The sequence below is a fragment of the Crocodylus siamensis genome, chromosome 4, assembly GCF_052110815.1.
Source record: "Crocodylus siamensis isolate JL-2025a chromosome 4, ASM5211081v1, whole genome shotgun sequence".
NCBI lineage: Eukaryota > Metazoa > Chordata > Crocodylia > Crocodylidae > Crocodylus > Crocodylus siamensis.
In genome coordinates this window covers 138,982,812-139,002,387 of record NC_143398.1, presented here as the reverse complement: position 1 = coordinate 139,002,387, position 19,576 = coordinate 138,982,812, and the positions used below count along the sequence as shown (strand labels likewise).

Sequence of the window (19,576 nt, the reverse complement as noted above, 5' to 3'; positions counted from 1 at the left end):
AGCAGGAATCAGGCCAGATGGGACATTAAAAAGTCAATATCAGTGCAAGTAATATACATTTAATGTTAACAATTGTCTGTACCCGATTTAGAGGTGACTCGGCAGCGAAAGCCTGGGAATGCAATTGATATGGTTTATTTTTAGACTCCCTGAGACCGTGACCAACATTTTAAAATCAGCTGGAACACCTGATGCATTTTAATAAAGCAGAGACATTTTTTCCCCCATGTTAGTCTCTGAAACGCAAATCAGAAATAAAATGATGCTAAATTTGGAAATGTTCTTTATTTCCCAGAGGCCATAGCCTAGATTCACACAGAAAACTATGCTATCATCTTTCTTTCTTTCTCACTTTCTAGGGACAGGCAAAGACATTCTGAAAAATACCCCAGACTCACTCACACCTCCTGTCTGAACTTAAGTGGAAACTGAACTTTAGCACCCTGTCAGAACTTCAGATATTTTCCCCTTCTGACGCTGGTGCCTCTCAATTACCTCAGCACTACTAAGTTTAGTTTGAAATGCCCCATGAGGGCTTCTATCATTTCTGGCCCTGTCAAAACCTTGAAGCACCAGTAATCTCAGGGGAAAGCTGGTTTCTGTGAAATGCACAAAATAGTTTTTTTCCTGGTGCGTTCTGGTGGTCGGGTGGGGAGGGAGACAAGAGAAAAGGGAATGCATTTCCTTAGTGACCAATCAATCTCTCCACATATTTATACAGTCCTTGGCACTTCACTTTTTCAGCTTCTCCCAAATTATGCCAATTAAAATGAATGACAGGGCACCACATTTGCACCCCCCATTGTCTGAAACAAGTAGCTTGAAAAGGAGGAGAGTAGGAAATGTCTTTTTTTTTTGCACTGTTTTTGTTTGCTTTCAAAGGGGCCTTTAAAGTGGGACAGCACATCCTCAGTGAAAATGTGGGGGCTAAGAGTTGCTTTATCATGTTGGGCAACAGTTTAGCTCTGCAAGAAGCCAGCCGGCACAACCTCCCCCTGGCCTCTGCCAACTTGCAGCAAGAGTTCCAGATGGCACTTGTGGTGTGCGATTAAAATTAGTCTAGTAGTTTCTCAGCATAACTACAGAATGCTACAAAGGTGGCAAACAGTGGCCACTTTTAAGCACCTCTGCATTCCCCAGGATGGCCCCAGCATGGGAGCTGTTGTGTGCCTGAGGCCAGTGTAACAGCAAATGTAGCTTCAAAGTTAGTGTTTTCTACCTGTGAACACAAATCAATCTTTGCAAGGATGGGTGCTGCTATATCAAGCAATCAACCCCTTTCTTCCATCTATGTAATCACCTCCTTTGTTTGGTGTATGCTTGCTTGACTTTCAAGTGCTCCAGTTTGACATCAAAATAAACTAACCACTAGGCTGTGCAAACTTAGCCCCATACCACTGAGTCTTTTATAGGAGGAGACTACATGCTACTCAGAGGCAGCCCACACATTCCCAAATTTGGAAAACCTCTTCACATTGATTTACACATACCTAAGACACACCTTCCTGAACATACTGGAGCACAGAGCCAAAGCACTACAAAAATGCAGCTGGACTCCTTCAAACTTTTTTTCACTGCACAGTTATTTTATTTTCCCTGCATCTGCATTTGGGCCTCTGCATCATGTGACCAGAATCATTAGACTGTAAGAAATCCATATGGTGTACATACACAGAGAGAGGCACCTGGTTGTCAGCAGAGATTAATTTCTGGATTATGGATTACTACACCTCAAGCCTCTCCTGCCCATATCTAAGAAAAGTTTTGTCTATAGGTTCTAATACTATCCACTAGAAGGCATCATAATCACAGATCCTGCTTCCACTGAGCTAAACAACTGTGAACTCCTGTTGACTTCAATGGAAGTGGGAATGGGGAACCTAGTCAAAATATTACTTATTCACCAACGTCAGACAAAGATCAAAACCCGCAGACATTTTGATCAGAGAGGAAAGAACCCAGACTTGTAAGTGGGTGGATACAAGAAGCAGTATTTGTGCAGTGGGCTGAATTCAACCTACTGATTTGCTTTGCTGCTATTTGTGACTCTTTTAAGTCCCAAATATTTGACTGAGCAAATGTGTAGTTTCTGAGACTGGACAGAAATAAATTTCTTCCATATCTCAGCATTAGTGGTTGAGTTATATCCCAACACTTAATAATTTAATCTCTTTTATGCCTTTTTATTCCTACATATTGCTCTTTTTATTCATACTAATGTAGAACGTATTTCTGAAATCTTGTAAACTCTTTGCATCAACCTTTTCTTATTGCAGTGAGTCCAAAGAGTTAATTATGCATTGTGTGAGAGAGTACTTATCTGGTTTACAAATTTTTTTTGCCTTTTAATTTAATTGATCTAGTATTATGAAAGTGATAAATACGATCTAGCTAAGTAATGCAATCCTAATCTTTATAAGCTATCCTGGAAGCCTTTCCATCCCTCTAATGATTTCTGTTGCCCTCTGCTTTCCATAAATATGTCATCCAAACAGTGAGAAGAAGCCATATCATGATTTCACACTGTTAAGTAGAAGCTTGCACACTGAGTAGCCACCTGAACGCTTGCAGTTAACCAATCCACCATATCAACTCAGCCAAGACATAATAGTTTACCCTCACGTAAAAGGATACTTTGGATGCAACACCCAAGAAATTTCTCTACCTGTGCATTATAGCAGAGGGTCTTATGAACTAGCAGAAAGTGACACTGACCTTCTACCTAAGGTGCCAATATGCACAGCGTATACCTTGCCATCCGTTTGCAAGTTTCACAGCCATCAGGGCAAAACTGTTGATACAAGTACTCGCCTGTTATCCTTCCTTCTCTCACATACTCTATTAAGGGTTAAATGAACCTGCTGTCCATCCCTGATGCTGCACATTCTGTGCTAATGTGACATAGGACCCTCTTTCTTTTATGAAAAGAGAAGTAACTGGAGTTAAACCTCAGCCTTCGGAACAATTATTCAGCCACTTTACCTGAGGCTGTCATCACTGTAATATGCAGTAAGCACTCAGGAGAGGAGGCTGCAAGCACAGCGCTTTTATTAACTGTACCAACATTTGGTTCAACTGAAGGCTGCTCGCCCCCGTACTAATCTCACCTCATCTCATTTGCAGCCACCACCTACTAGCACAGTTGTAGGTAGAGCCTCAGAATCACCCACTGGTCATTCCTGTACTGCCCAATCTTTCGATCTCCTTTCCTTTATGTCTTTTTCTCCTTTATGCAAGTAATTGGGGGCTGGATGCAATCTGATATATAGTCTCTATCAGTCTCAGTTTTCTGATCACTCTCCTCCAGGCGGTTTTGATATAAAGACTCAAAAAAGACTCAAATCGTCATTGGTTCTTGATAATCTGGGCAAGTTTGCAAAAAAGTTTGCCCTGTCAGTATCAGCCCAGGTTCTTGTGTTGGCCACATAATGTAGGACCTTTGAATCTTGCACAGTGGAAAGCACCATCCATTCTCCCAACATCTTTTTCAATTACATTCAATTCCTCATGCACGTACCAATCCCTTATCAAACTGCAGTGTTTGCGCCAGTTGCTTAGCCTTGAGTGGGACTTGGTGCTAAGCACAGGTGCCTGTGTTTGTCCCAGATCAGAAATATCCCCAGATTGGCATCTACACACATTGTCCTTCTAATCAGGATTTACTGAGTATAGGAATGCATGGCTGCTTTACTTCCATTGATTCAATGATGCAATCCTGGGATAGCTGTTCAGACGCACTTTGCGGTGCCCTGGGATGAATGGTTAGTACTTTTTATCTCGTGAACCTTTAAGGTTTATCCCATGACAAAGGACATGGATATCTGAACAAATGCATTTTGTCCCAGATAAAATGGTTTATTCCAGGACAAATATGATGACTGTTTGTAGCCATTTACTTCTCCTGAAAACTAAAAAATTTCATCTTGTGCCAGAACATGCACATGCAGCTCCCAGCCTAAGCATTAGCTTTGGAATGTAAAATGAAGTATTCGCAATGCAGTCAAAGCTATAATTGTCCATAAACGAGGCATTTCTTTCCGACAAACTGTAGATTTTTTTTGTCCACAACAAGTTCATCTTGACGTGGTACAAGCATACACTTCAGATTGTTTGGCATGCCAGTGAGAAAGGTCACAAAACTATGTGATCTCAAAGTGCATAGGAAAGCAGTAATCTGTAAGTAAGTGCTTGTAAATCTCAGTTGTCTTCTCCAACTACCTGTCTGACTGAGAAATTTCTAACAGTTCTTTAAGCTGAGCTGCTTCACATTTGCTGACAATTATTTATGGTTGGTTACAATCTTTAATACATTTATGGAACCAGATCTTTATCTGGTGTAAACCAGAAGACTTAATGCAGACATTGGTAATATACAGCTCACAGGCTGGATCTGGCACATGGAGCTCCAAGACATTGCCTATGCTCACACCCATGCAGAGACTATACAGCCGAAGCATGAATGGAGCTTTCAACCTGCAAGGAGAGGGGTGCTGTGCCAGGCCCAGAAGTCTGGAAGCTGTATCCAAGCTTCTGCCACTTTTCTACCCTGTGCTCCCCTTCTTCCTTGTTCCCCCTGCCTCCATCATCTCCCAGCTTTGGTGCAGAAGTGACAGTAGTTTTGATGCAGCTTCTAGCTACCCAGTGCCAGTGCAGCTGCCCATCAGCTAGAAGCTGTGCTTAAACCCTAGCTGAGGACCAGGGAGCTGGGAGAAATGATAACGGCACAGGCACAGCTCCCAGCTGCCTGGCCCCATTGTGGATGTAGGCAGAGGCCCCTACCACTGACGTGCTGCAGAAGCCACCCGGCCTGCACTGGACTGGAGCTGGGTTGTTCTGGGTCATGGCTTGAAAGGTTGCCAGAGCTGCCCTTATTCTCCGGTTACCTCAGGAGTACCCACACAGATTTTCCTGCTTCCAGAGACATGCCCCTGGGATCTCTAGAGTGCTTCTTTAGAAGCAGGAAACCTTGACTTTCCCTGCTTCCAGGGATGCACCCCAGAAATTGCCAGGGATACATCTCTGGAAATAAGAAACATGTCCCCATATTGTTCCAGAAGATCAACACATGGGACAACAGGCGACATGTATTTCACCCAGTGAAGCAGATTAGTTGGGCCAGGGCACATCCCCACACAGCTGATCTGCTTCATTTGGCAATGTCTATTTCTAACCTTATTCTTTGATAAGCGCTAACAGATTTAAACTACTTGTTCATAGAGGACAAAGTTAAAGCCTATAGCCCACTTAATGCTACTAAACAGGGCTTCATTAGAAGGTCAGTGGCAAATAGATTTTCTGTTTGAATGTAGACAAATTAACTCTCTTAACAGCATGACTCTCTCAAGGATGGATATGGAATTTTTAAAATAAGAGCTCTAGCCTCTTCCACATCCAAAAATATATGGTTTATATTCATAAACAACAGTTTGAAAAAAAAAAAGAAGAAAATCAGACTCTGAGTATCAATTTTTGTAGTTCTCCATTACAGATTTGAATTTTAGTTTACAAACCAGTGTCTACATGGTAATGTCATGAAATACTGAGGTTTGTGTGACCTTGAAAATTAATGCTCTTTAGTACTGAAGCCCCACATTTTTTCACAAGCACTTAGGATGATCATTAACAAAGTTATGCATATTTATTTGCCTTATCCAACTCCATGTTGTTGCACTGTAATTAGAGGGAGACACAAAAAGGCAGAGATTTTCAAAGCTGCCTCCTGGGATACTCAATTTGGGCTCTAAAATTAATGTTTAAGCAACTAAATCAATGGCTTGATTTTCAAAGTTATGGAACATCTAGGAGCTTACACTGGCTTCTACAGGTGCTTTGTGCTTTTGAAAATCAAGACACATATGTTCCCACCTATGAATTTAGGAGCATTTCTTTTGACAGACGGTTGAGATTTTCAAAAAGAACTTAAGATTTTTCATATTAATGGGAGACATGAAGCAAATTTCCTTAGCTGACTTCAAAATGTCAATTTTACTGCTTTAAAATGTATTGGTAAAAGGTTATAAAACACCTCTCACAAATCTCTGACACCCTAGAAATCCTGTTTTTTCCTTCCTCCATGAAGAAATATAACTCAGGAAAAATTTTAAAGGAAATAGTTCAAAGAAAGGAAATCATTCCTTAATATGTGAACTAATGCAAAAGTTAGAACGTAACAATACAACAAGATTCAAAGAACATAATAGTGACAGAAAAGGATTGCTTCTTCACCCCAGTCTATGGGATCTTTCTTTTATCTCAACCATAGCCTGTCACTAGCTGGACTTGCATGGATGATGGGATAACTGCTTACTTTCTTTTAAACATTAATGGGTCTCTGCATTAGTCTGTGCTGTGAAGGAGCACACAAGTGGCTTTCATAGACTGTAAAGACTGCAGTACTATTCCCCTAATTCATAAGTCAGCAGCATTCATAATGGTGTTTGTTGGCTTATGGACAACCTGGAGAATAAATATTAATGCCTTGGATAGAAGCTGCTACACTGCTGGATGCCTGTGCTTGAGTTTGCTCCAACTCCAGGTGCTTTCCCTTGTCTGAACCTATACAAAGGATGTATTATTTCTGACAGGTTAGGCATGTATCTGCCATGCTGGTAAATCATATATAGGATCATTTCAGTTTTGGAACGGATTCAGAAAGCTGCCTTTCTTGAATGGCTTGACTCTAGAGGCAGGCTTTTACCTCAAGCGTTTATTCCATGTCTCAAGAAATCTAGCTGGTTCTGGTTCAGCAAGCACCTCTCTGCTCTTGCTTTCAACTCACTGAAGTTATTGTTTCCAAGGCCACTGCCATTTTAGCACCACGCTCCTCTTCATGTTATAGCAGTCTACAATAGCTATGCATTTTCCTGTGGTGATGCTTGTCATACAATGCAAGTGCTTCACACGCAGAAGTAAATGTCTTCACATAACTCCTACAAGGCATGAAATTACTATTATTCCTGTTTTCGGGGGGGGAAGGACTGAGACTTGGAGACTTTAGCTCACTTGACTCAAGTTTCTCAGAGTGTTTATGAGAACAGAACTGAGATCTCTTGAGTCCCAATCACAAGATTATTCTTTTTCTCCATGCCCATTTCTCTGTAGACACACGATAGAATATCACCACTAGAACTGATTACACCTATATCCAGGTGCTGCAATACCTATATCATTTTCAAATGGAAGACCTCTAGTGCACTAGTAATGCAAAATGAAGTCCTGCAGAAATAATATTGTCGCAATGACTTGATTAAAGTTATTAATTTGGCACTGTCTGGATACACAGGAATCCACCAAAACCCAACTGCAGCATTTAAAGCAAAATTATGGCTCCAGACAAATGAACAAATTCCAGTCAGTAATATGCAGGGATTTATTGTATACGGGCTATTCCAGGGTAAATCGCTATGTACTTGCTCTTGCTTTGTAGTAAGTGGAAGCTAAATCATGTTAACTTAGCCTTGTTTCATTAATGGGTAAAGTACCATGCTTTAGATAAGGGTGTGTACAAAGGCAGTCTCCCTTCCTTTTAATTTGTTGTAATTTGCTCCTGTGCCAATGGCAGCCCCTCTGCAAGGCTGTGCTTGCTCCCTACCAGCTGGCAGAAGCAGTTGCTTTCTAGCTAAGTGCTGAGCTGTGGGGCTGAAACACTGTTGACTCTGCTGGGGCACAGTCCAGTGAACTAGATGGTAAATTATGAGCCTTTTGGCTTTGGACTAATATCATGCATCATTTGTGCTACATATCAGTAGGTACAAAAGTGCTGTTTAAATGTGTGCTAATGGAGTACCTATGCTAAAAGCTGCAGTGGTTTCACAAAATGGAAAATGCTTCAATTCTGGATAAACTAAATTACTACAGGCATGTTTATTTCAAAGTCAGTGAGCATGTCTACACATGCAATTAATGTGCATAAATAAAGTTTTTCACTCTGGAGTTCATTTGTGCACAGCACATGGAGCCCGGTCAGAGCAGTCCTGGCTAGCAGCAGCCCAGGATTGCTCTAACTGGGTTCAATATGCCATGGAAGGACTGGCTGGGGAATAAGGGTGCTTTATGCAGGGCTAGCCAGCAGGCAGCCCCTGCACTGAAGCACCCTCGTGCTCCAGCCAGCTGGGCAGTATCTACATGTGCACTGCTCCACATAAAAAATCTGTAGCAGGCTAGTACTTATATTTATAAGTACTATCCTGCTGTGGAGTTTGTTAGTTTTGTGTGCCCTAATAGGGATGCATGTGTAGACACAGACATTGACTGTGGAGCTAATCAGGCAGCATCACAGTAAACGTCTTATGTAGATGTGCCCTGTGTTTTCAAATTTGCCCCTCACTTCCATGTGTCCAGGAAGAGCAGGGTCTGACAGTAAGGGGGGGGCTCCAGGGGAAAGAAGTGGGGGGGGCAGAGGGCAAGGGAGCCAGCCACCTGACCCCCCCAAGATTTATTTTCTATGCTGCAGCAGTAGAAGAGGGACAAATTAAAGGCAAACCTCCAATAAATTAGATTCTATACCTGGCAAATTATAACACATTTACAAATTTTCCATATATAATAATTAATTATTGTGGGGGGTCATCTTATATTCTAGTAAATACAGTAATGACATGTTAAAACAGGGCAATGAGAAAAAATAAATGTATTAAAGAACTTCATGGCTGGTTTCCACCGTGCCTTAAATTAAACCTGCGGCCAGTTTTGATCAGCTGATTGGTGCTCCCCACCTTGGGAGTGCACTGACACCCTTCAAGGCTCCTGTGTGCTCCCAAGGCTAGGAGTGCCAATCAGCTGACTGGCACTCTGGGCACCCAGCTTGCTACTTGCCAGTACAGGGGAAGCCTGGGATCATGTGGCAGGGCAGGAGGTGCAATTGGTGGGATCAAATATCAGATCCCATCACACTTGTGCGTGGCATGTTGTGTTCTGTCCCAGTACCTCCTATCAGAATAGAGGTGGAGGTGTCCAGAGAGCAGGTACAGAATGATTTGGGAACTGATACCAGTAATACGGTTTAGGAGGAAAGATTAAGTATATGCATTTAAATACTTATAGTTCAGTGAAGAAACACTGAAGGCACTGGTGGAATTCGTTAACACTGATAATATTTGATGGGTGTTAACATCAAATGGGAAAGGAATTATTTAGGGGAATAGGGGGAACAAGGTGACTTTAAAAAGGATGAAAAACTGGATAAATATCATGAAAAACATTTCACCAACATGATATGCATCAGACTGTAGTTTGGTCTCAAAACTTAAAATTGAACCAAACTAACAGGGAACAATTTCATACTAGTTAGGAGACAAACTAGATGAGCTAATCATCCTCTGTGATTCAATGATTAAAGCATTTCTGGATCTGTCAAGATGAAAGGTGTTGCAGAAATGTAAGTTATTATTATTCATTCTACACTGATGGACCAAAGAAACCATCAAAAGATGACACATTTAAAATTAAACATGAGCAAGGAAAGAAAGGTTAAAGTAATTTTTTATATCAAAGTAAGCTAAACTAGGCTAATTGATGCTATTCAGGGACACTACAAGTGACTGATCTCTTGCTGTACCAAACTACAAATGATATGCAAACTTCAGAAAAAATATCTAGGAAAGGTTGTGGCAAATTCTATTCCACCTGGGAAATTATTAAATTTAAAGCCAGAGAACATGTAGGATAGGGTTGGAATATTTTAGGTGGAGAAGTAGCTCATGCTTTCTCTACAAATAAAGTAACAGTGATGATCCATAAAGGATAGGACAGCTTTCATATTCCTTTGAGAATTTGATGCCTCTTCTAATTTAACTTCAGCTTTTTCTGTCATGCTAGTAATTAAGAGATTCAGACAGTTATAAACCCACACATCCCTTGCAACATTTCCACCAGTAGTTTTCACACAGCATTCTACATTTGCTAATGGACTGACCACCTTTCTACTCCTAGTTGCTATCAGGACTGACCTTTAGGGTGCTGCCTGCCTTTAGGCAGGGGCAGATTCAGGAGTGGTGCAGTGGTGCCATAGCACCTCCCTCCCTTCCTTTTCATAGTTTCATAGTTGTAGGGTCGGAAGGGGTAGAAGTAGATCATCAAGTCCAACTACCTGCCCTGGGCAGGAGAGAATACTGGGCTCGTATGACTCCAGCTAGATAATTTTCAAGCCTCCTCTTAAAGACCCCCAGGGTAGGAGCCGGCACCACTTCCCTTGGAAGTTGGTTCCAGAATCGAGCTGCCCTGACTGTGAAGTAGTGTCTTCTAATTTCCAGTCTGACCCTACTCTCAAACAACTTATGGCCGTTATTCCTTGTTACCCTGGGAGGTGCACAGCTGAACAGGGTCTCTCCCATTCCCCGCTGGTCCCCCCTTGTAAGTTTGTAGACGGCCACCGGGTCCCCTTTCAGCCTTCTCTTATGGAGGCTGAACAGGTTCAGATCCTGTAGCCTCTCCTCGTAGGGTCTGCCCTGCTGTCCCTGGATCATGCAAGTGGCCCTCCTCTGGACCCTCTCAATGCTGGCCACATACCTCCTGAAGTGCAGTGCCCAGAACTGGATGCAGTACTCCAGCTGTGGCCTGACCAGTGTTGCAGTTTTGCTCTATGCCACATGCCCAGGGAGCTCTCACTGCCCACCTGCACAGCTCCCGCTGGGAGCTCCACTTGCTAAGAGCTCTATAAGCCCCTCTGCTAGTCAATGTGGGCCCTTCCCCGCCCTCCACCCAACAAATTCAGCAGCAGGGGAGGAGCAGCTGTTAGTTACGTGCAGCCGCTGCATTCATCTAGTTCTTGAGACACTGCATTGATTGTCCCAACTCCTCCTTTCCCTACTGCTGTATTTTCTGGGGAGGGAAGCAGGGTGGGGGTGGTGAGAGCGAAGAGCAGTAGGCTTTCCAGAGCTGCTTGAAAGGAGGGACTCTGGGCAGACCCCACACCAGTGAGCTCAGATCTCACATGCAGAGATCTAGCAGGAGCTGGTGAGAGCTCACTAGCAGCCAGGATCACAGCGAGGGGCTGCAGCCACAACCCCTTCAGCTGCATGACTCACATGTACAGAGATCTCTCTTCAGTGCCATGTGCCCTACCTTGAAAAGGATGTGACTGCACCCCTCTTGCTATGATCCTGTATCTGCCCATGCCTTCAGGTCACTACTTAAATCATGTTAACGGAGATGAGCTTTTACAAGAAATGGGAAGGGCAGGAATGGCAAATACATACACCTACTACTTTGCTGACCTGCTAACAGCAGCAGAAGAGTAGAACTAAGGGATGATATATCCTGCTTAAATCCCAAGACTTTTTTTCTATGCATGTCTAGGGACTTTCAGATGATGCGAGGTCACTCAGGCTCAGATCCTCAGTAGGAATGAGATGCCAAAATACCTTTGAGCATTTTGTTCTTATTCTGAAATCCCATTCTCTAGACCAGCGGTGGGCAACCTGTATTGTACGTCCCACAAGTAGCACAGGCAGACTGAGGAGGGGACAAGTCACACAGCAGCAGATAGGGCAGGAAGCAGAAAGAGCAGCAGCAGATGGAGTAGCGAGCACAGGGCAGGGAGCAGAAATCAGAGCAGCAGATCATGCTGGGGGAAAGGGATTGGAGTGTCACTCAGTGAGGTGTGGGGCTAATTTGTGGCAGGTCAGCCATAAAGGTTGGCCTCCAGTGCAGTCTGGACCATGCCCCCTCTGTTCTGGCTAACCAAGCCCCACTCCCTGCCCCCCAACACTAAACCCTACTCTCCCCAATAAGACAGAGATGAACTTGGAACAGGCAGAGAAAGGTTGTATAAATAATGGCTTCTCCTGTAATAATACTCCATATCCTTCTAGGTGTGCAGTGGCCCTTCGCAGCCTCCTCAACCTATTGTTATTCCAAAGCCTGTTCAATCTGTTATCCATGTACCTTTGCAACCAAGCTGTCCAGGCCGAGGCAAGATGGCAAAGCTCCTGAATCCAGAAGAAATGACATCCAGGGATTATTATTTTGACTCTTACGCTCACTTTGGAATCCATGAGGTAAAGCCTTTTGTCTTGTATCTCATTAATACTGAGGAAGGGCACTGTTACTTTCAGTGAAATGAGTTCATAGCTGATTTCTTTCCCTCGGCTGTTGGACACACTAATTTTGCCAGGATCTGATGTTTCAATCTTCATTTAGGCCAATGGTGCCTTTGATTAAGTGGTAACAGATAAAACACATTCCTCCACAGAGGACAGGCTCAAGGCCTCTGGCCTATTTAAATCTTCAAAGCATGGCTTCATTAGGACTTCAGTGGTGCATAGATCTTGTGTTGTCTCTCTGCACAGCTGTGTATTTCTCCCAAAGTACTACTTAGCGTGACTATACAGGTTGGGGAACTGGGCCCACCAGGCAATTAAAGGGCCTATTCATTAAGCTAAAATCATTCTATGCTCAAGCATTTAAACATAGATGCTGCACACAATACACAATGGACCATATTTGGCCTTCAAACATGAGCGTCTAACTCCTGCTGACTTCAACAGGAGATGCAAGCATTTCCCTCAGGGCAAATATGGCAAGGACACCAGGACAATCTCTTATGTTTACATGACACAATATGGGATCTTTGATGAACACAGAAATGTTTTGAGCATCAGTGGCATATAATATAATTATATCAGCAAATACATTGATCAAATTTGGTACAGGGTTATTGACACCATTCTTCCCCAACCTAAGTACCCCCAACCTAACTGCAACCCAAATATGCATGGTTTTGGGCTGTGCAAAGTTTCGGGTGGTGATTTGATTTGGAGGAGATTTGGCTCGATTCGGTGGCCGAATCTCGGAATCTAAATCGAATCAGGGGCCAATTAAAATGTCTGAATTGATTCAAAGCTCTCTGAATCTTTGGAAAAGATCTGGAGAGCTTTGATGATTTGGGCAGTCCCTGGCGGCTGCAGCAAGGAGCTGCAGCCAGACTCTGAGCTGCTAAGTATTAGGAATGGGGGAGGGGACCATGAGGGGCCCCTGCCAGCCCCCAGCTTCTGCCTGCTTCTCCAGCCCCTCCAACCCCGGCCTGTTCCCCCAGCCGCCGCATAGCTGCCCCACTAGCCCCATCTCCCAGCTCTTTAAAGAAAAGCCCCAGTGCTCACTGGTTGCTGCTGGGCGGGGGGTGATCCCTGCTGCTCCCTACTGCCCCACGCTGGATGGGGGGCTCTGCACAAGCCCCTTGATGCCCCCCCACTGCCCCAGCCCCCCCATGGCTGTCCTGCCTGCCCCAGCTCTAGCCTTTTAAGAAAAAGAAATGGAAAAAACCCCCCAGGCCTCACTGTTCCTGCAGCAGCCTCGGGGCTTCAGGGGGCTCATGGCAAAGACCCCCATGTGGTGTGGGGCAGCAGGGGGCAGTGGGGATCACCCCCTGATGGCAGGAATGGTAAGTCTGGGGTTTTCCGTTTGGTTTTTTTTTCCTTAAAGGGCCAGAGCCACAGTGGGCGGGGCAGCCATGGGGGGGTTGGGGCAGCAGCGGGGCGGGGGAGCGGGGGCCTTGTGCAGAATCCCCCATGCAGCATGGGGCAGTGGCTGGCACCTGCTGAGTTGGGGCTTTGTTTTTTTCCAAGTGCCGGAGCTGGGGGTAGCCATTGCCGGGCTTGCGGGGATGGGCCTGAGTGATTCAGAGATTCAGAAATTCGGCAGCAGCCAAATTGATTCGGGACAGTGATTTGAATCAGTGAATCGAATCACTATCCCCCGAACCGAATCCGAAGTGAATACTAGCTGCTTCACACAGGCCTAATGGTTTTACATGGTGGCATGTCTCTGTGAAGTGACGTTCAAAGCCACTTGAGTTCAACTGACTTTTGAGAGTTCTTGGGCTACTTTCAAATTTGACTGCCTAAAGTGAAGCCATTCAATCTATATTTATGCACTTAGATTGAGATTTTTCCAAACAACCTGAGATTAAGACTTTTCAGTTCCCATTCAAATAATGTGAGCTGGACATCCAAACTCCTTAAGCATCTTTGAAGATCTCAGCCTTAACATCAGATAATTTACCTGTGAAAAATCAGGCAAATGTTTTATTTGGTTTGCCTTCATAATATAATTTACCTGTGAAAAATCAGGCAAATGTCTTTGGTGCTATGATGGCAGTAGCAAGGACCAAGGAACACTGAGGAATGGGATTCAGAGCAGAGGAAGAGGAACTGGACCAGACTTATCACAGTCCCCAGTGGAAACACTGACTTAACACAAGGTTTGATCACACCAGAACTATCCCTTCCATTCTTTACCCACTTCAATGTTTGATATTGGACCATACTTCACAAGGACAAAATATCTTCTTACATATCACAAGCTATGGCTGTACACAGCCTCCAGTACAGGCAGATGGATGAGCAGTCAGTGTATAGTGATCTTCCACACTTGGGCTTCCATCTGATGGGTACTGCTGCTTTCCTACCTATTGACATTCAAAGATCCATTTATCCTACTGCCTAAATTATTCAGTGATGACAGCAATGTAATGAAAGGTCTAGCCACTCAGATGTAATATGTAACATTTTCAAAAACAACTACGTGCTTGAAGTTGCTTTTAAAAAGGGCATGTAGCCCAGTTAAATGTTTTTGACTGATGTGATTTGACCAACTTTCCCCACACTAGTACAAAACAAGAATCAGGGGCCCAGCAGCGGCAACTTTAGAAATCTGGCACCTGAAGGGAAAGATAGGGATCCAACCTCCGAATGTGACATGCATATCCACTAGTAACCAGATAAAGACTCCTATTCCAATGAGATAATATAAGGCTCTGGCTAAACGTAGGGTAGGAGTAAGGAGATGCAAGTGTTACTCCAAGCTTTGGAATTGACTCACTGTGGGTATGTCTACCTGAGATGTTTACTGCATAGTTGACTAATTAACTGCACAGTAAATGTCTTGTAAATTCAAGTACTCCCCTGCTCCAAAGTTTTTTCATGTGCAGCAGTGCAAGTGTAGATGCTGACCAGCTGGCTGGGAGCTGCCTGCCAGTGACCTCCACATTGAGACACCCTTGTGCCCCAGCCAGCCCCTCTGCAGCACACTCAGCCCAATCAGAGCAGCCCCACGTGCCCAAGAGCTTTCAGGAAGCAATAAATTGTGGAGCAGTTTATTGCTGGCCCCTTATGACATATGTGTAGACACACTCTCTGTGACTTTGGGCAGGTCTGTTTTTTCATAAGTGTCTACTGAACAAAATTGCCTCTGTTTTGAGGTGCTTATCTGGGAATCTGAGGCAGAGCCTCAGGAGATAGTCCAACAATTGCATGAATGGCTTGTGTGAGAAAGCATGAAGGTTTGCACAGCTTTTGCATATGTCCATCGCGGTCCATTTCTCTGACTAGTTTATCCTTTTGGTTGGCCATTTTAACCAGTAAAATAGTATCTAAGAGGAGATATACAAATGAGATGGTGCTCATTGTTAATAATTCACTTATGAGTGGTTTGCATTTTAAAGTTGCTTTGATGTATAATGAATCCTGTTTTTGGTCCAAAGAACTCAAAAAAACTATTCAGGTTGAATTTTAATGATGTGTTAATGTTGAATTGTAATGATGCTGCAAATCCTGTGCCAGAAGTAAACACACAATGCCTTTTCCTCTCCCTGATACAGGAAATGTTAAAGGATGAGGTGCGTACACTAACTTATCGAAATTCCATGTATCACAACAAGCATGTTTTTAAGGATAAGATTGTATTGGATGTTGGAAGTGGCACAGGGATCCTCTCCATGTTTGCTGCCAAGGCAGGAGCCAAGAAGGTATATGGGGTAAGAAGAATTTTCCATAACTTTTATTGTGGTGGTTGTTGTTGAAGAGCGGGGGAGGGGAGTAGGGCTTGATTTTGTTTTTCCAGCTTGGTGTTTCATTTTTGCGTGTGTTTCCATATTTTAGTTCAAAATTCCCTTTTACATTCTGGGCACAGCCCTTCCCTGATGTAGCTGGATGCAGCACCTGTAATGACTCCAATGGAACTATACCCATTTGCAACAATTAAGATGCTGTTGGCCCATGGTGTTCTCGCTAAGAAATGAAGGGGTTCCTCCTTCCACTCTTTCAGTTCTCCTTGCATTAAGTCAACTATATGGCCCACAGGCTGGACCAAGCCCAGGAAAGCAAGTCTTGTAGTCTGCAGGGTTTCCTGTAGACTGGATGACGCACCACCGGATCCAGCCTGTAGAGCTTTTCAGAGCAGCTGCGCTGGTGGACCCAGCACCCAGGAGGTTAATGCTACTACTGTCCTGGCCACTGAGTTTCTGGTTTGTGAACCCTATTGGCCATGTAAATCTGTGGCAGTGAGGCAAGCAGCAGCAGCAGATGTAGCTGCCAACTCAAATGTGTTTGACACAGCTACATTAAGCTGTTTGTGTAATCTGCAGTGATCTTACTCAAAAACATCTGCATTCATTTTTTGATACAAAAATTTAAAGAGAATGGCTCCTCTTTTCAGCAAGAGGGAACGTGTTGATTTTTCTAATTTGACTTATGTTCTCAGCACTTTCAAATCATCAGGAGCAGATTCTTCCAATAGAGTCCCTGTGTATAACAACCAGAGGAGCCCAAACAAAAAAAGCATCTGCAAGCTTTCTGGTATCTATTACTGCACTTGGGGAGAGGCAAAGAATGATTACCTTAAATGCACTGAACATTAGGACCATTAAAGTGTAGTTCTACTCTTGAGAGGTTATTATATAGAAATTGCATCTTCTTACTACACAGATCTGGTCCCCGTGTGCATTCAGAGTTATTTCTGCTGACTTTAAAATGACAGATGCAAGTCCTTATTGCTTTCCACTCCTGTTTCCTCTGCAGAACTAACACAGCTCAGAGGAGGAGAGTGGGATTCTATTTCTTTTTGTGCCTCCTCGACAAAATAATTGTCTAAATTCCAGTCAGCTACAGCTGTGCACTGAAAGCAAAGGGATTGTGCTGAAGTCACCAAGGGCCAGATTGGAGGGTCTTTATTATGAGTCAGGAGGCATGAAATGCAAAGAAGCTAAAGCAAGTTTTAGGCCCAAATATTCTAAAGTGGGCATTGACTTTGATCCCATAATGTTTGGATGCTTAATCCGAAACCTCAGCTGCATCAAATTCACAACTGCAAAATGGAGATGGAGAAACTATTATTAAATGCTTTAGATTTAGAGGCCAGACTGGGTTGGGAGAAAGAAAGAACCAGCTCTTTTTATATGAGCAGCATATTTCACTTGAGGTCTCTGTGACAGTAGACCTAGATCCCCATGCAGGACAGAACAGAACTCTAGGTCATCAAATCAGGGCAAATATCCTCAGCCCATCCTGGATTTCAGAGCATGTTAAAATACCAACATTTGTCACACATTATCAAGCAGTGTTGAGATGCCCCAGTTTTTCTCTAGATTACAAAAAAATGTTGGTACCAGATTGGACCATTTAGGAGCTGCTGGCAAAAGCAGCTTTTCTAATGATAGCTATGGTCCACACCTGATCTACCAGCTGGAGTGTCATAAACAACACCCTCTCATTTCTTATTAATCTGTGATCCACGTCTCTTCTAATCCAAGACCCAGTTCACTTTTCTTCTTCTCTTGGTGTTCTCGTTTCCCAATTCATGTTCCTGAATATATTTCCTTGTCATTGAGTACTTGCTCCACCATCTTCTAGCAGCACTGTGAGTCTACCAGTAGAAGAGGGCCAACATGGAGACAGAAACAGTAAAATTCTTAACCAGGCAAGATCTTCTTTGGGAGATGCCTGTTGTAAGAACCTAAGATATAGGAAAGGGAGTGCTTGTTCCTAGAGGGGGTGAAACCATGAGGGACTACTAGATACTTTAGATGACCTTTGCACTTGTGGTCACTTCTGGCACTCAATACACAATAAATTAACAAAAGAATAGGCTCCCTCAACAAATGTATATGAATTCTAGGGTGTTTTTAGTTAAACCTGGCAGCAAAGGTAATTATGAGTTAAACTGACACATTATGACATGAAGACATACGGTTGACGTAAACTGAACTGAGGAGTAATTAAATTAGAAGATAAAACACAATACAGGGAATGTTACAGAGCTACAGCAAATTAGTATGATGGATACATTCAGATTGTAAAGCAGCACAAGGTTATATGCTATACCTCTCTCTGAGCCAGTGACCTAGATATCAATTCCAGGGTGCAATGGCATAGTTAGCTTTGTTGGGCTTTTTACCACAGGCCTCTGAAGTAGTTGTAGTATTCATGAAACACTGGTCCCCATTCTGTGTAAAGTTGGGGCAGAACTGGTCGTATGGGTTTCTTTGAAACATAAGGGGAAATAGTTCCCTATGTGCTGGGCTAGCAAGAGTGGAGATCATTAAAAGGAAGCAATAAGAACACAGTGAGCAGAAAAAAATCTGGAGATGCAAGTGGATGGTCAATGTAAAAAGAAGAAAGCTTCAGGGCATCAAGCTGACACAGGAGGCAAATCTCATGTAGAAGTGGGAAAAGTCTGAGGGAGTTAGAACCACAACCAGCAAGAGAAATTGAGACAGAACCATACCCTGTCAGAAGATGTTGTTGCATCAAAATCTAAGCACTTGTGGAGTCAGGTGGATTTCACTGGTACTGTATATGCTGGAAGAAAACTACAGGAGAAGAGCTGACAATGTCAAAATATTCTTTTTCAGCATTTTCAGAATAAAATGTTCCGAGTGTTTGTTTTCAAACTTTTTTTATGTTTTAGATTTTCTATGATACGACAGAAAAGTCAGTCAACATTGAAACAAAAGGACTTGATTATCTGTAATTGTGTGGTGTGTGCATGTGTGTGTGTATTCCCCTTCTTCACAAGTATAAGAATTTGGGGACTTTTGTTCCTCATTGGAATGGAGGCAGATTTTTTAAATCTCAAAATTTTTCATGAAACAGAATGCCCTCTTAAACATAAATCTAGCTAGAAAAGTTGGGGAGATATCTATGTTCCAATTCTGAAAGTATTAGGAACACAAAGTTAAAGAAAAGAAAAGACGTGTACTTAAATACCCAAGGCAGGGAAAAATGTGAGTCAGGGCAATGAAACAGGAGCTTTTTAAATGATCTTAGAGAGTTAGATTCAGCAAACTCCACACAGCAGGGTGCAGTGGGATTTGATACAGCTAAGGAAATGAATTGTACTTAAGGGAGCCAGTATTCTTCCCCAGGACAGGTTCTTTGGGATGTGCCTGTTATAGTGCTTCAGTGTTCACTCTGCAAGCTAGTCCTGCAGCATGTTTGAAGGTAGGTAGTGGGAGTAAGGTCATGACTCTCCCATCCATTTTGGGGGGTGGGTTTACACCCACGAAAGTGCCGAAATGGAGCAAAGCTTGTGCTCCCCTGAAGACCGGACATCAAATGTGACTTGACCTTTTCATGGGCATACCTCTTAGGCCTGTGTGAAGTGGCAAGTATTCACTTCAGATTTGGATGCGGCCAATTCGCAGGGACAGTGATTCAATTCAGGGATTCAAATCACTGTCCTGATTTGATCCAGGCAAGTTGAATCCAAAGATTTGATGCTGCTTTGGAGATTCGGCCACAGACTAAACAGGCAGCAGTCCTCACCATGCTGGACACAGCTACCTCCAGCTGGTAAGTCTGTT

General features: G+C 43.3%; 1 protein-coding gene across 1 annotated transcript in view; it reads left to right on the top strand.

The window, feature by feature from the left end:
- PRMT8 (protein arginine methyltransferase 8) overlaps positions 1-19,576 on the top strand; it is a 107,150-nt gene that overhangs the window by 35,027 nt on the left and 52,547 nt on the right. The window contains exons 2-3 of the mRNA XM_090041129.1: positions 11,811-11,996; positions 15,596-15,751. Coding sequence (XP_089897255.1) covers positions 11,811-11,996; positions 15,596-15,751 — 342 coding nt within the window. The remainder of the gene's footprint in view (positions 1-11,810; positions 11,997-15,595; positions 15,752-19,576) is intronic.